Consider the following 16268-nt stretch of genomic DNA (forward strand, 5'->3'; position numbering starts at 1 on the left):
AGAGGTGGCCATACACTGTAAGATCCGCTCCTTTGTAGAGGTCACCAAGCAAGCAGATCTTCTTCCAATATGCCCACCTACAGGCAGGCAATATAGGGCTGATTAGATCGTTTGACCCAAGGGCCAAATGATGGAATTAAAATGGCAGGCATAGGCGCCACCGGTTCGGAGCCCACATCAACAAGCCGATGTGGTCCCTGATCTGACGGAATAATAAAACCTGCCCGATCAGGATCTGCCCAATTTCAGGTCAGATATAGGTTGGGGACGCCCATCGTTGGTGCCCATACAGGGGCTGATAAGTTGCCAAATCGGTCTAAAGGATCAATATTGGCAGCTGAAATCAGCCCATGTATGGCCACCTTAAAACAATGTACAATTAGGGGCACATTTACTAACCCACGAACGGGTCGTAATGAGTCCGATTGTGTTTTTTTCGTAAAGATCGGTATTTTGCGATTTTTTCGTATTTTTTGCGATTTTTTTCGGCGTCTTTACGAATTTTTCGTTACCATTACGAAAGTTGCGTAAAATCTTGCGATTTTTCATAGCGTTAAAACTTGCGCAAAAAGTTGCGCTTTTTTCGTAGCGTTAAAACTTACGCGAAACTTCGCACCTTTTAAGTTTTAACGCTACGAAAAAGGCGCAACTTTTCGCGTAAGTTTTAACGCTACGGAAAAAGCGCAAGATTTTACGCAACTTTCGTAAAGGCTACGAAAAACTCGCGTTTTTACGCAAAAATCGTATTGGTAACGAAAAATTCGTAAAGACGCCAAAAAAATCGCAAAACATACGAAAAAGTCGCAAAATGTTCGTTTTCAAGTCGGAACTTTTTCAATTCGGGTCGGATTCGTGGGTTAGTAAATCAGCCCCTTAGTCTTCTGCAACCAGATTGGATATAATACAAAAAATAGAAGAAAGCATTTGGTTGGCTGATACTGACTGGCAAAAGTCTGGCAGAAATATAATGAATTTTATATTACATGGATTTTTATATTAACCCGTTAACAGTACACTGCAAAGAATGATCTCTTTATACTTGACCTGTTAAAGTGTTACTCTGTAAATTTATTGTAACTATTACTATATTTATTATGGATCTTTAACTCTTGTTGTGCTTTCACAGAAAGATCTGGAGAAGTGAGGGTCCTGCTGCCTTCTTGAAGGGAGCTTACTGCCGAGCCCTGGTCATTGCTCCACTTTTTGGCATCGCTCAGGTCATCTACTTTATTGGAATCGGAGAATTCTTGCTGGGATTTTTACCTTCTCGTCGTGATTAATGCTGATGAAGTACATGAGCCCTCTATTAATTTAGGGTATGCTCAAGGTACCCTTATTTTGGCTGCTCTTGCCACATTCCTTCTATAACGGGACATTCCTGTCTCTCCATAATAATGACAGGTTGCTTTCTAAGCTAATCTGGCCCATCAAACCCCAATTCTCAGTACAGTGGCATGGTCCACAGTTGTCCTGATGTGCTGCACGAATCCTCAGCCAATCAAGTAACATAACCAAAGGATAGCCACCATGTTGAATAACAATATCCCCCCATTATTATTTGGGGGGTTCAGACAACTTTACCCTACTGCTTGGAAAAAGAGGCATTTTTGATGGGTCTCACATAAGATGGTAGCAATCTTTCTATTAGATTTAATCAGCTTTTGGTAACCAATGTCTTGCTGCATGGGCCAGCAACATGCTGTAATTACAGGGTAGGCTCTAATTATTTTGATGCTGGCATCAACATTTTAATATCGAAATTTCAAGTCCCAAAATATTCTTTTTGTAACTTAGACACTTTCAAATGTGCTTCTGCAAATACCAGAGAGGCTGCTGTAAGATGCCATAGACAGTCACTATTTATTGGGCCTGTGGGGGGCTGTTTGGGCCTCTTTGTACTTGAAATGCCAGGGCCTATTTTAAATTCCAGTCTGGACCTTCCGTCTGCCTCTGTGTCAAGTGCAAATCAGGGGAACTCTGGTTGCACAAAATCTTCCTTGTATATTATTGCTTCTGTCAGATAACAGAATATTGCCTGATGTAATTCATATGTTGGCACTGGCAGCTGCTTATATGGCAACTAGTAGCCAACCAAATATTTTTATTTAATATAGTGTTCAGTGGTTGTTTTATTCCTTTTATTCTTTTTATTCCAGGTCCTGAGATTCATTTGTTTTAGGGCTGTCCACCTTGTGGCTTTTCAGATGCCTAGACATTCTGGGATTTGTAGTTCACAGACAGCTGGAGGGTGGCCTCTTGAGTATGCCTATTCACTGGGGGGGGGGGGGTCAATTTATTAGTCACCATAAAGCTGGCCATACATGCACTGATAATATTGTACGAAACCTTGTTTCTTACGATATTCGCTGCGTGTATGGCAAGTCGGTGAGTCGACTGATATCGCAGGAAGCTGCTGATATCGGTCGACTCACCGATCGGGCCGGTTAAAAGATTTTGATCGGGCACCATAGAAGGCGCCTGAGCAAAATCTGCCGTCAGGGCTGAATCGGCAGAAGGAGGTAGAAATCCTATTTTTTCTACGTCCTTATCTGCCGTTTCAGTCCTGAACGGTTAGTGGCAGATTGTACGATCTTTCGGGCTACCAAACGAAAGATCTACAATCGGCATGTGTGACACACGGGGAGATTAGTCACGCCGCATCCAATCTCCATTGTTGCAACCATCCCAGCAATTCCATCCCACCGGCTAGAATGTAAATTGCCGGTGGGATGGCATATGCGGCGCCGTGATTTGCCGAACTCGCCTTGAAAGGAAACTTCGGAGGCTTTGGGAAATTGTCATTATGTGCAGAAAACATTTGCAGATCTATGACTTTTTATCTATACAAAGCAAAAGAATAAGCGCTACCATGTTGATAACCTTGACTTAGGCCTTTTTAATGGATTGTAATCACATATTTATCATCACTGGGTAATGGTGATGTTTTAAAGACTATAGAGAATGTATCCGCAGAGCCATGTAATATGTCTTCTGTTCACATGCAGAAATATTTTGGGCACACAATATTCTGTACCCTCATGTTACTGTCTTTGAAACATTAGCAGATATATTTTACTTATAAACAATTTACAGATTTCCTTTATGAAGCCCATGTCTGGGTATTGAGCAGCGTAGCTGTCAAAAATATACTTTTATTGGAAAGCTATATATTTGCTTTTTCCACACATCAAATAAGAGATTTCCACTTTGCAGTAGATATTATTTTATCTGTTATTTATATATGCAGCGCTTTAGAGAGATTATATCATTCACATGAGTCCCTGCCCCAGTGGAGCTTACAATCTAATATTCTCTTTTGCATCTCTGGCACAGTTGTGGTGACTAAAACAAAAATAATCACTGCAGGCTGCTTTGAGTGTGCCTACTCATTAACTTTGAAAAGTTACTTTTATCAATTATAGTCCAAATGGTCACTTGCCAAAGGGGTGCTGCCGGTGATGAAAATTTCAGCAAGTTTTATTGTGGGTGTGTAACCATTTTCTGCCCAGGTACAATATGAGGATGATATGTTAGCATTTAAGGACCAGAAATGAATTTGAGAGCAATAAAATGTAATTTAAAGGGGAACTCAAAAATAAAAACAGCGTTTTGAATAGAAAGCATAATTTCAAGCAACTTTAACAAATTTTTGTTCAGAAGCAGAGTTCCCCTTTTAATAGGGATTGGTGAAAAAGGGGGCAGGGTCAATATTGTTTTACACACCCACTCCTTCCTGTGTGCCCCTGAATTTCACTTTGAAATTCTGGCTGTAGTAGGAACATGGCTGCTATAAGCATGTGACCTAGAGCACCATGGTAACAGTCTGCTGAGTGATGCAGAAGAATACAGCAGGCCTGCTTATTTTCATGTTCTGATGAACCATATGATGAACTACATATTGTAGTGACTGCCAAAGGGGTACAATTCAAATATGTATCCTATGAATTGCTAACTGCCCCATATTCATATATAAATAAATACAGTACCTAAAGCCATTTGTTGATGGGCCTGGAATTTTAACTGTTGTGAGTTTGTTTTTTTTTTTAACTAATTCAGCATTATGGACCTAATTTCATTTCATTTGAAAGATATCACCAGTTATTTACTCTGGAATTGAATGTGGTGATAAGGTTTTAATTCAGATCTGTCCCAAACATTTATCAATACTGGCAATATGGCTGTAAAGCAACCAAATGTGCACAGTTTTGGGGTAGATTAGAGATTATGTCAAAACCGCATATTAATTAGACGCCCACAGATACTCAGATGTCAATTAGCACTTACGGAGGAAGCGTGGGTCAGTGTGTATTCATTTTTAGATTTTTAGGTGATTTGTTTTCGTAGTGATAAACAGAAGTGTTTTTGAGACCAAATGAATGTGAAGGTGAATGTTTTATATGTTGAAGACGTGTGTGTTTCCAGTAATGTTAGTAAAGAACAGATTGTTTTTTATTTATTTCTCAAGTGCATTGATGAAGATTATGGAAGCAGAGTATTGCAGCCCCATGCAGCAGTAAAATGGTTAACAAACTGATTTATATGGAGGACTGTGAGTTTCTAACCTCTTACAAATGTGACTGTTCATTGTGTGAGACGTGTAAGCCACCATGGAGCTCATTTATGACCATATGTGCTAGATTGTATACACGCCAATAGCAACCAATCAGAAATTCGCTTTTAATACAAGTTAGAGAATGAGAGCATAGATTTAATTGGTTGCTGTGGCATAATATAGATATGAATTGGTGTAATTTAGCACCTATGTAACTAAATCAGCCCTTGTATGTTTTTATTTAATGAGTGTTTTGCTCTTTCTTATTGTGGGACCTCCTTTGCTCAATTTGTAGCTCTTCAGAAGCTGGAAGTTCTAGTACAATGACAGCTGGAGGCTCACAGCTTGGCCATGCTGACTCAGTATATCAGTCGGTTTGGTTGTTGAAGAGTGACCAAGATAAATTAGCTAAGAAAATAATTGCATGAAGGTTAATGGGAAATAACACAGGGCAAAAACTGGTTAAAAAGAGTGTTTATAGCAAAAACTGTTAAACTGGGCATGCAGGATAATAATTTGCTTGATTTAGCCATCTAGGTGGTGGGAAACATTGGGCTGATCCAAGGGCAATGATTGGATTGTATTAGATATATGTGCAAACTTGTTGAGGAGAGTAATGACCACAATGAAGCAGCGCAGTCTTTTCCCAACTGGAATTCCAAGCTTGCCTATTCAATATATTGGTTGAGCCACAACCAGATATCAGTCAGAGAGATTATTATTGGGGCCCTGTAAATATTACAGTAAGCTTTAAGCTACAGTAACTGGTCTAATGCTGCATTTATGCTCTGCGCCCCATGTTTTTCCAAGAATGATGATTTTTGTATCTCAGGATACTATAGGTGTTTGCCAAAAGTAATGTGAGAGATTTTTTTGTGCCACATTATTTTCATTGTTCACACAGAGTTAAATGTCATGGGTTCATGTTGGCTAAATTTGAGAACAATCATCCAACTATCGTTGCAGATGTGCCCCATAGACTTCCATGCATTCATGTGTAAAAGTCTTTGGTTTGTCTACCTATTTAATCCAGTCAGTGTGGCAGATCTTTGCATTGTAAGGTTTGCTACTTCATGCCCTTGTGGTCCTTTTCTGGCTGTCTCTTTGCATCTTTGTGGCCCTCACACATGCACACTAGCCTTATCCCTGTTGGGTGTCACTGAGCATGTGCTTGGTAACAAACATACAAAGTGAGTTGGTCTAAAGGGAGAGGACAGAATGGCTAGAAGGGAGGTCAGGGGACTGAAACTTTTATTTCAAGGTGTCACCAAACGAGCCAATCTTCTCCCGATATGCCCACAAAAGCTGGGTGATAACAGGCCAATTTAAATTGTTTGGTAGGTAGGTGGGCTGTCGGACTGAGGACCACATCAATGAGCCCATGCGGTCCCCTATCTGACAGAAAAATCAAACCTGCCTGGTTGAGATCTGGCCAATTTTAGGCCAGATATCAGTCGGGGTTGCCCATACATGGACAGATAAGCCGCTCAATCAAATCGGCAGCTGAAATCTGCCCGTTTATGGCCCCCTTAAGTCTTTTCTTTTGTAATCCTTCTAATCCTGTTTATTCCCTGTGTACCAATAACTGTACTCTTGCCATCATATTAAGGTTAAACCCAAAGAACACATAGTAATATTTTGTAGGGAAGCAATTCCATGAAACAATATCATCAAAACAGACTTGCACAATGTCTGTTTTTGTAAAGGACCAATCATGTAGAGGAAGAATTATTGAAGCACACGTGTGGTGTGTTTATGAGTGGAGGAGGATGCTACCACTGCCTATTGTTTGTTATATGAATGTCTTATCACATAGTAAAATATATAGTAAAATATTGTGCTAGGTCACAGATAACCTACAGGGGTGCCAAGCCCAAATGGCTTGTCGTGATTCCTTAAACAAAATACACTTTAATTGCATTAAGCTTGCCCTGGGTATAGTTTGGAATGCAGGCAGCAAAGAATCTTGCAAGAATAAAAGAGTTTATATTGTAGAGTCGAAGTTAAGTTAATTTTAAGGGTATAAGTTTGTGTAGGGCCAGAACTATTGGGTCAGTTATTATGGACTAAAGGATCAGTCCATAATAACTGGCCCAGTCCAGATCCAGTTCTGAATGGCACATCTAAGCATTCCCTGATGGTCTGACTGTGTCCGGTGTGAGTTATCGGCGACAGTTACTTATTAAAGCAGGAGATGCACTTCTGCAGCCTTGCACCAGTACAGTTATGGTAGATTAATATGTCAATAAAAGGCTGAAAATAACCAATGCCTATCGACAGGGGGCTGCTATTCAGTGGAACCATCCTCACAACAACATGATAAAGATGCTTTTGGCACAGCTGAGAATCAGAACATTATACATTTTATGTATTATTATGTATTATTATTATTATGTATTATTATTTCCACAAACCCTGTGTAAACTCTGCCCAAAAAGCACAAAGTGAAACGTTGCAGGAACAGACAGAAAATGGTGGAACTATGCAGTCCCTGCCTAGCTGAGGCACCTTTTGGGGGCTTGAATGACCACCCAAGCTCTACAGAACAGCAGCAGCAGACTCCATTGGGCCCCATGATGTTGTCAGTTAATAGTGTATGAAGTAAGGCACAATATTGGCGCTAGGAACACTTTAGTGAGGGGCTGTCTATTATGTCTCTAGCTCAAACTGCTGGGAATTGTCGTACAACAGCAGCAACTGGGGTGCCATAGGTTAGGTAGACCTGCTTTATAAACACAATGGGGCCCCAGGCAGCACTTTGGCTCCCTAATATCTGTACTAAGTGGCTATGCACTTGTAATGGCACAGTTGCTTCTAAGGAAACCTTGGCTGCACTAGAGCATTCTGGCCCCGAGACAAATCGCAGCTAACGTTTGGCACTTACGGTTATGTTTTACTCTACGTGTTGCACCTGTGTTTTTTTAATGTTTCTTTTCGTTTTAAATGAATTTATTTTCTTTCTTTTTTGCAAAGTGATTTGTTTACTTATGTGAACGTCTGTTATCATCTTCGGACATGTAACCTATCATGTTGTGACAAGTACTGTACTTATGCAGACAATGAAATGTCATTTTAAATGCTGCTTTAAAAAAAATACAAAAATCTTTTATTTTGAGAGTTTTACAGAAAAATAGATTGTAAAACAGTTTGATGTATTGTCATGTATAATAAATCTGAAATATGTTTCGGCTTTTGTGCAGTTTGTAAAACAGACATGTTGGAAGCCTTTAAAGGGGAAGTATTCCTGCTCTAAGTTTGCTTTTTCTTTCTCTAACCAACTAAGGTTCTTTACTTCCAAGGGTAACCTCAAAAACTCAGATAAAACATCATAGTGCTGTGTGCCAAGCCCCCCACATATTGCACCGCTTCTTTGGTATCAATAAAACTGCTGCTTACTTTATATACCTTTAAGGTAAAATGTTTACCAACATTTTCTGGTTCTTTCTTAAATAGCTAAAGTTGACACCTTTTTTAGAGCCTTTCACTGACCCAAATGTAAAGGGGTGGAACTGTGAGACAGGGATTTAGCGGATCAGGATCAGGGGGGTATGTGGATCAGGGGCTATTCTGTTGGGTCTATTTCTGTCCTTGGAGCATTGATCAGGTGGATTTAGTTCAGGTTGGGGGCTGAAGTTAAGGTATTACAGACTGACCAACACGTACATTGGCAGTTAATTTGTAATACTAGTGCTAGGTGAGCATGCATTTTTCGGGTTGATCTCTGCTCTGCCCCACATAGCTGTACTCGGGCCAAAAATGTTCCTGTCCGTGCAGCTAAACCCGAAAGCATATGGGAGCAGATGCAATACATATGCTTTGTATACCCTTTCTGTGTCTTTGTGTGGCTGTGGCTGACTATGCAGTCCCTTTTCTTAAGAAGTCAAGGTGAAACCAACATAAAACCTGCTCATATTGAAGACTCCCAGGCTTACTTAGCACTAACCACACCAGCACTTTTGAGACTTGAGAAAAATCCTAAAATATAAGTGCAGCTAAAAAACATGGCAGATTTCATTGTACAATATGACAAAGTGTGCAGGATTCCCTAAATGATTTAAGCTGGCCACACTAGGCTAGATTGGTTTAGGCACTTCAGACTATTTTCACCATACTGTCTGTCCATGTGGGCATGAATGCCAGGTTGGAGTTGATAGGATTGCCATCTGGCTTGTATCTGACTGACCAACTAGGGCCATGGCTTCCTTCCCTGACCTCCTCTGCTGCCCAATTACCTCTTATGAGCACTCAGTTCCTGCTCTCAGCATGGAGAGCTCCTCCTTTGCCCATTTTCCTGTCGCTAGTGATATTAACTGCAACTCTTTCCCCCCATCCAAAGGCTGGTTGGCCGAAGTTGCGTAAAGTTACTTTGTGCAGCTTTGTAAAGCTGAAGCGACTCCTGTTGTTGCCGGTGGAAAGGCATTTTGGAGCAGTTAATTGAGCAGTTAATCCCCCACAGTAGCAGCAATCTATCATGGGCAACTAACTAACTCTTTGGGTCCTTAGCCAAAATCAAATAATATGGCATCCTATGAAAAAAATAGCATCTGATATACCTCGTATCACTACAATATGCTAAGTATCAGAGTACCAGACATTTAAAAGATTACTTTTCTCTTGGGCTAGATGATCTAGTCCTTCTAGAGCCTAGTAGCCAAGACATACTCCACGAAAAGGCTACAAGCCTTGGTGCCTCTTCCCTCAAGTCCTGGACTATCTTGAGGTAAGAGGATTTTTTAGTACAGATGTTATAAGCAGCAAGAAGCATGCAGTAGAACTAGACTGCCTGGCAGATTAGTGCTCACAGATGTTCTCTCACAGATTATCAAGAGTTTTTTACAGAGTTTGTCCTGTAGGCCAGCCACTTGCCTAAATAAACTGCTGGTCCTGCAACAGTCTGGGAGAATAACCACTCTCCCTCTAGTTTCCACACATACACACTTTCATACAGGACACTTGGTTAGGACAAAACACAGATACTTGTAGTGATCTCCTGGGTCAGGCTGCTTGGCAGCGACATCCATTCCATGAAGGAACCAGGGGAGGGAGGAAGACAGTCAAGGATTTATTTACCTTCAGCTGTGCCGATTCTGTCCCCCTAGATCCTCACTGTAGATGGGTGCCGTCTGCGACTTGAAGTAAAAGATAAAGATCGACAAAGTGTATTTGACATGAGCTGTGTGGATTCTGAACGCTGAACAAAGAAATGACAGTTTATATAGTATTTTCATAGTCACAGCACAGAAAAACAAGCTGATAAGAAACTGGTCTCAGAATGTTACATTGTAGTTCTGAACTCAAGGACATGGTTAAACTGACCACATAAGTCTTGAAACAGCACTAACCACTGCCTATACAATCAATCAAAAATGTAACCTACCATATATCATTTTTATAATTCTGCCTATACAGACTTTACACTTTTAAAAAAGGAGGAGTATAACCCACTGGCAGGAATGAAGAGAGAGGAAGATGAGAATAGAGCAAGGGGGGGGGGCCATAAAAGTGAAAAGGAGAAAAAAATGACATGACAGGAATAGAGTAATAAATGGGAAGGAGACGAGAAACACACACAGCAGCAGAGAGGGTAGGGGTGTCCAGTGAATTGGTTGATGTTACTGTTATTAATAAGAAGGATAGTTATAAATGTAGGAAGGCCAGTGGGTTTTTTTGGCAGAAAAGTTAGCAACCCTGTTAGAAAAATTCTTCACCAGGTTTTATATCTATCCAGATAGGCCTTTCAAACAGACTATTTCTAATTGTGAAAAAAAAAGCTACAAACAATAGCAGGTCTCATAGAAAAAGAGATACATAGGAGAGGGCAGTAGGAAAAAACATAAGCAGGAGAGGGCAGTCAGTGTTAGACTGGGCCCCAGCCCCAACCCTTGCCAGCGTTTCCCCGGCCGACCATTCCTCCCCTAACGCGTTAAACTTATGCGCACTCAGGGGAGGGGATCGGGTGTGGGACCCTGCGGGGGGGTTTGGGAGGCTCAGCGGGGGGGGGGGGGTAAGGGAGGCTCAGCAGGGGGGGGTAAGGGAGGCTCTGCGGGGGGCCTAGGAGGTGCGGGCAACGCAGTTGGTGGGGGCACCTGAAGGGCCCTGAGGGCAGTAGGAAAAAAGCATAAGCAGGAGAGGGCAATAAAAAGTAACAATGAAAGAAAAAATGGAAAAATAAAAAGGATGCCTGCAGTTTACATATAGGGAGCATGGCTGCTGGACAAATGGGAATGATGGGGGTTGGGTGAATTAGTTAGTTATAAAGCCACAAACTGTAACAGCCTGAAGACTGTATTGGAATTTATTATCATAATAAATTGGTTTCTGTACATTCCCCCATTCGTGTTCTAGAACAGAATGTGTTGCAGTTAAAAGCCATCCATCTAAGCGTCTCCTTTTTTAACTGAATGGCCTAATTGTTCAGTATATACAGTGGCCTTTTTTATTTTAAAGGGCTAGTTTACCTTTACTGTAACTTTACATATGGTGCATTTTGAATGGTGTAGTTTTTTTGTTCAAGGCTCTCCAGTTTGGAAAGATACATAAGACAGGGGCATAGGAGAAAAGGTAGCCATACACAGTAAGACTTGCAAATTTTCCCCCCGATATGCCCACCTCCAAGGAATTTCGACTTTGTATAGCAATCAATAAAGGACATTCTAAAGTAGAAACGTGATGATTAAGGGAACCCAGGCAAGTGGTTTTACTCTATGCCCTCTGTAACTTCATAATGAAATTCTGCCTACAGGATTAACAGGCGGCACTACATTTTACAACGTTTGCTGCCAGCTTGGTCATCCTGGCTGAATAAGCAACATATTGGCATTTAAAAGAAAAAAAAAAAAAAACTACTGGATTGAGTCTACAATACTACAATACAATTAGGTAATACTAATAATAATGATAAGAATAAAAATGAGGAAATATTATATTAATAATAAAGAGAAAATACAAAAACATGAAATACTTACAACCAGCATTAGTGATATTCAATACCATACATTCTAATCTTTAAGCTAATCAAATCACAAATTGCTGCTACTATTTCCTGGGTAATGTGGGCCCTTATATCACAACAAATGCAAATAACAAATAGAAAAGAGCGATATTGTGGTTAAATGAATACAGGCTGATCCTTTTCAATTTGTATATTAGTTCCCCATATAAACCCTATACACCAGAGTACTGAGTTATTAAAGGGGTTGTTCACCTTAGTTCATTAAAGGGGTTTGTCTTTATGTAAAGTCAGATTTAAAGCCATGTAATAAAGACATTACCAATGAAAACGTCGAATCTCTTTGGGTAGAAATTTCAGTAGGGCTGAAGGTCACAAAGAAAATGATCATTGGTGTATGCTATAAACCACCCCGTATAGATGAGGGGGATGAGACCCAGCTATTGTTGCAAATGGAGGAGGCTTCACAACTGGGTCAAGTTGTTATTATGGGGGACTTTAATTATCCGGACATTGACTGGAGTAATGGGGTGGCTAAGTCAGAAAAAGCTAGTAGGTTTGTAAATATGCTAAATGACAACTTTTTATTTCAGGCGGTTCAAGAACCTACTAGGAATGACTCTATTTTGGACCTGGTAATATCTAATAATACTGAACTTATCTCTAACATTTGTGTGGGTGAGCATTTGGGGAACAGTGATCACAACATGGTCTCCTTTGAGATAATGCTGCAGAGACAGCGCTATAAGGGAGTAACTAAAACGCTCAATTTTAGACGTGCAGTATAAGGGCATCTCTGCAATGTGTCAGCTGGGAAAGGCTTTTCATGGGGTTAGACACAGAAGGAAAATGGAACATCTTTAAAACATTGCTTTGCAGGTATACACAACAGTATATCCCCCTTGTAAGCAAGGAGAGGCATCGCAAAGCAAAACCTTTATGGCTGAATAAAAGTGTTAGTGTCGAGGTTGGTAAGAAAAAACGTGCTTTTAAAGCATTCAAGTTAGCTGGGACAGCGGAAACTTTCATCAGGTACAAGGAAGCAAATAAAGCAGCAAAAAAGCTATCAAGCAAGCTAAAATAGAGATGGAAAGGGATATTGCAGCTAGGAGTAAAAAGAATCCAAAATTATTTTTTAATTATGTGAATAGTAAAAAAATGATGCAAGAAGGGGTGGGAACCTTATTATCACGGGAGGGTAAGTTGGTTGATGAGAACGGGGAAAAAGCAGAAATTTTAAACTCTTATTTTTCATCTGTCTATACATCTGAGGAGCCAGATAATGAAGGCTTCCCTTTTAATATACCCAGTGCTAGTAATTTAGCTACTGGCGCATGGGTCACTCGGGAGGAAATTCAAAAGAGACTTGAACATGTAAAGGTAAACAAAGGTCCAGGACCGGATGGGATTCATCCCAGGGTATTAAATGAGCTGAGCGCTGTGATTGCCAAGCCTCTTCACTTAATTTTTCAGGATTCGTTGAGGTCTGGCATGGTGCCGAGAGACTGGCGAATTGCTAATGTGGTGCCGTTATTTAAAAAGAGATCCCATTCTCAGCCTGAAAACTATAGGCCTGTTAGTCTGACATCAGTAGTAGGAAAACTTTTGGAAGGGGTAATAAGGTAGGGTACTTGAATACATTGCAGTTCACAATACTATTAGTTTGTGCCAGCATGGTTTTATGCGTAACAGATCTTGCCAGACTAATTTAGTCGCCTTTTATGAGGAGGTGCGTAGGAACCTCGATGCTGGAATGGCAGTTAATGATCAAATTAAGGAATATTGGCCTAGAACATAATATTTGTAATTGGATAGAGAACTGGCTGAAGGATAGAGTACAAAGAGTGGTGGGAAATGGAACATTTTCTAATTGGACCAGTGTGGTTAGTGGAGTACCGCAGGGGTCAGTCCTTGGTCCTTTGCTTTTTAACTTGTTTATTAATGACCTGGAGGTGGGCATAGACAGTACTGTTTCTATTTTTGCTGATGACACAAAATTGTGCAAAACTATAAGTTCCATGCAGGATGCTGCCACTTTGCAGAGCGATTTGACAAAATTGGAAAACTGGGCAGCAAACTGGAAAATGAGGTTCAATGTTGATAAGTGCAAAGTTATGCATTTTGGTAGAAATAATATAAACGCAAACTATCTACTGAATGGTAGTGTGTTGGGGGTATCCTTAATGGAGAAGGATCTAGGGGTTTTTGTAGATAACAAGTTGTCTAATTCCAGGCAGTGTCATTCTGTGGCTACTACAGCAAATAAAGTGCTGTCTTGTATAAAAAAGGGCATTGACTCAAGGGATGAAAACATAATTTTGCCTCTTTATAGGTCCCTGGTAAGGCCTCACCTTGAGTATGCAGTGCAGTTTTGGGCTCCAGTCCTTAAGAAGGATATTAATGAGCTGGAGAGAGTGCAGAGACTGCAACTAAACTGGTTAAGGGGATGGAAGATTTAAACTATGAGGTTAGACTGTCGAGGTTGTTTTCTCTGGAAAAGAGGCGCTTGCGAGGGGACATGATTACTCTGTACAAGTACATTAGAGGGGGATGGGGGATGTTCTTTTTTCCCATAAAAACAATCAACGCACCAGAGGTCACCCCTTTAGATTAGAGGAACGGAGCTTCCATTTGAAGCAGCGTAGGTGGTTTTTCACGGTGAGGGCAGTGAGGTTGGGGAATGCCCTTCCTAGAGATGTGGTAATGGCAGATTCTGTTAATGCCTATAAGAGGGGCCTGGATGAGTTCTTGAACAATCAGAATATCCAAGGCTATTGTGATACTAATATCTACAGTTAGTATTAGTGGTTGTATATATAGTTTATGTATGTGAGTGTATAGATTGGTAGGTGTGGGTTGTGTGTGCTGGGTTTACTTGGATGGGTTGAACTTGATGGACTCTGGCCTTTTTTCAACCCTATGTAACTATGTAACTATGTAACTGTGATATAGAGGGCAATGTTCTCAGAAAATTTGCAATTGGTTTTTGTTTTTCTTATTATTTGTAGTTTTTTTCCCAGCATCTATCTGGTTGCTAGGATCTAAATTACCTTAGCAACCAAGCAGTGGTTTGAATTAGAAAATGGAATATGAATAGGAGAGGACCTGAACAGAAAAATATGTTATTAAAAGCAACAATAACAATACAATTGTAGCCTCAAAAAACAATAGTCTTTGGCTGCTGACTTTTAAAAGCTGCAATGAATTTGAAGGAGGCAAATAATTAAAAAACAATCAAAATAAATATTGAAGACCAATTAAAAAGTTGCTTAGAATTGGCCATTCTATAACACACTAAAAGTTACATTTAAGGTGAACGACCCCTTTTAGGAATAACCAGCACAGTGGCTTCTGAGAACTAGTGGAAAGATCCTTATATTTGTAGAATTCAGAGGACTGGCAGTAATATTCATACCATTTTCCATGTAATTATCCTTGACTGTGTCCACAAATATATGGTAGTGTGGCTTTCTACATAGCATCAGTTATACAACTTCCAGTGTTGTATGTTGGTTTGCCACCTGTTTGGTTTTGACCCAAACAATATGGTTTATCTTAGGGCTGTTTTTCTGGGCTTCGGGCTTGTGAAAAGCAGTTGCACTAACATCTGTGTGGGCTGCAGTATAGTGTGATAACACATAAAGCAACCAATTAGTATGAAATTTGTTCAGCAGAATCTACAGCCAGAAGGTGTAAGATACAGCAGTGCAATGTCACTCATTGTATCATTTGTTACACAATTTGTATAGGCACAGGATGAGAGCAATCGCTCATAAAACACTTATTTACTACACAATTTTACAGTGCAGCGACATTAGTGTGCAATGGGGCTATATTTACCAAAATTCAAGTTTGAGAGGGAAAAAAAATCTAAATAAATGTCTTTTTTTCCTTGAACACTAGCTGATTTATAAAACTTGAGCTAATTATTTGCATTTGTGTTTTGTCACAGAAGTCTTATCTTACATGCACAGAGAGATTCATATGTTCCATTCATTTTCAACGAGGCTGAACATTTTGAATGTTTTAATGAAGTGGGAAATGAACAAATAAAGAAAAAGTTGTTTGTTGCTAGTTTTTACTTGCCAAGTTTCTAATGGTAACTTTTCATGGTTTTTTTCTTGAATAAATCCCTACTATTCGAGATTTCAGAGAATATTTGCCCAAAATGAAAGAAAAAACCCAAACTTAGGGGCTGATTTACTAACCCACGAATCCGAATGGGAAAAATCCCGATTGGAAAACGAACATTTTGCGACTTTTTCGTATTTTTTGCGATTTTTTTCTTCGCTGTTACGGCTTTTTCGTAAATTGACGCAACTTTTTCGTAATCATTACGACTTGCACGAATTGTTGCGACTTTTTCGTAGCCGTTACAATTTGCTCGTATCTTGACGCGACTTTTTCGTATTGAGCGCTCGGAAACGGCGGGCAAAACTTTCAGACTTAGCATGATTTTGGAAGCCTCCCATAGGACTCAATGGCACTCTGCAGCTCCAACCCGGCCCAAGGAAAGTCTCCCATAGGGCTCAATGGCACTCTGCAGCTCCAACCTGGCCCAAGGAAAGTCTCCCATAGGGCATATGGCTCAATGGCACTCTGCAGCTCCAACCTGGCCCAAGGAATGTCTCCCATAGGGCTCAATGGCACTCTGCAGCTCCAACCTGGCCCAAGGAAAGTCTCACATAGGGCTCAAAGGCACTCTGCAGCTCCAACCCGGCCCAAGGAAAGTCTCCCATAGGGCTCAATGGCACTCTGCAGCTCCAA

General features: G+C 40.4%; 1 protein-coding gene across 1 annotated transcript in view; it reads left to right on the forward strand.

Moving 5' to 3' along the window:
• The window catches only part of slc25a22, a 34232-nt gene extending 26497 nt beyond the window's left edge, over positions 1–7735 (forward strand). Inside the window, exon 10 of the mRNA XM_002937501.5 lies at positions 1127–7735. Within this exon, the coding sequence (XP_002937547.2) occupies positions 1127–1280 (154 nt within the window). The 3' untranslated portion in view covers positions 1281–7735. The remainder of the gene's footprint in view (positions 1–1126) is intronic.
• The last annotated feature ends 8533 nt before the right edge of the window (positions 7736–16268 follow it).

The sequence above is a fragment of the Xenopus tropicalis genome, chromosome 4, assembly GCF_000004195.4.
Source record: "Xenopus tropicalis strain Nigerian chromosome 4, UCB_Xtro_10.0, whole genome shotgun sequence".
Lineage (NCBI taxonomy): Eukaryota > Metazoa > Chordata > Amphibia > Anura > Pipidae > Xenopus > Xenopus tropicalis.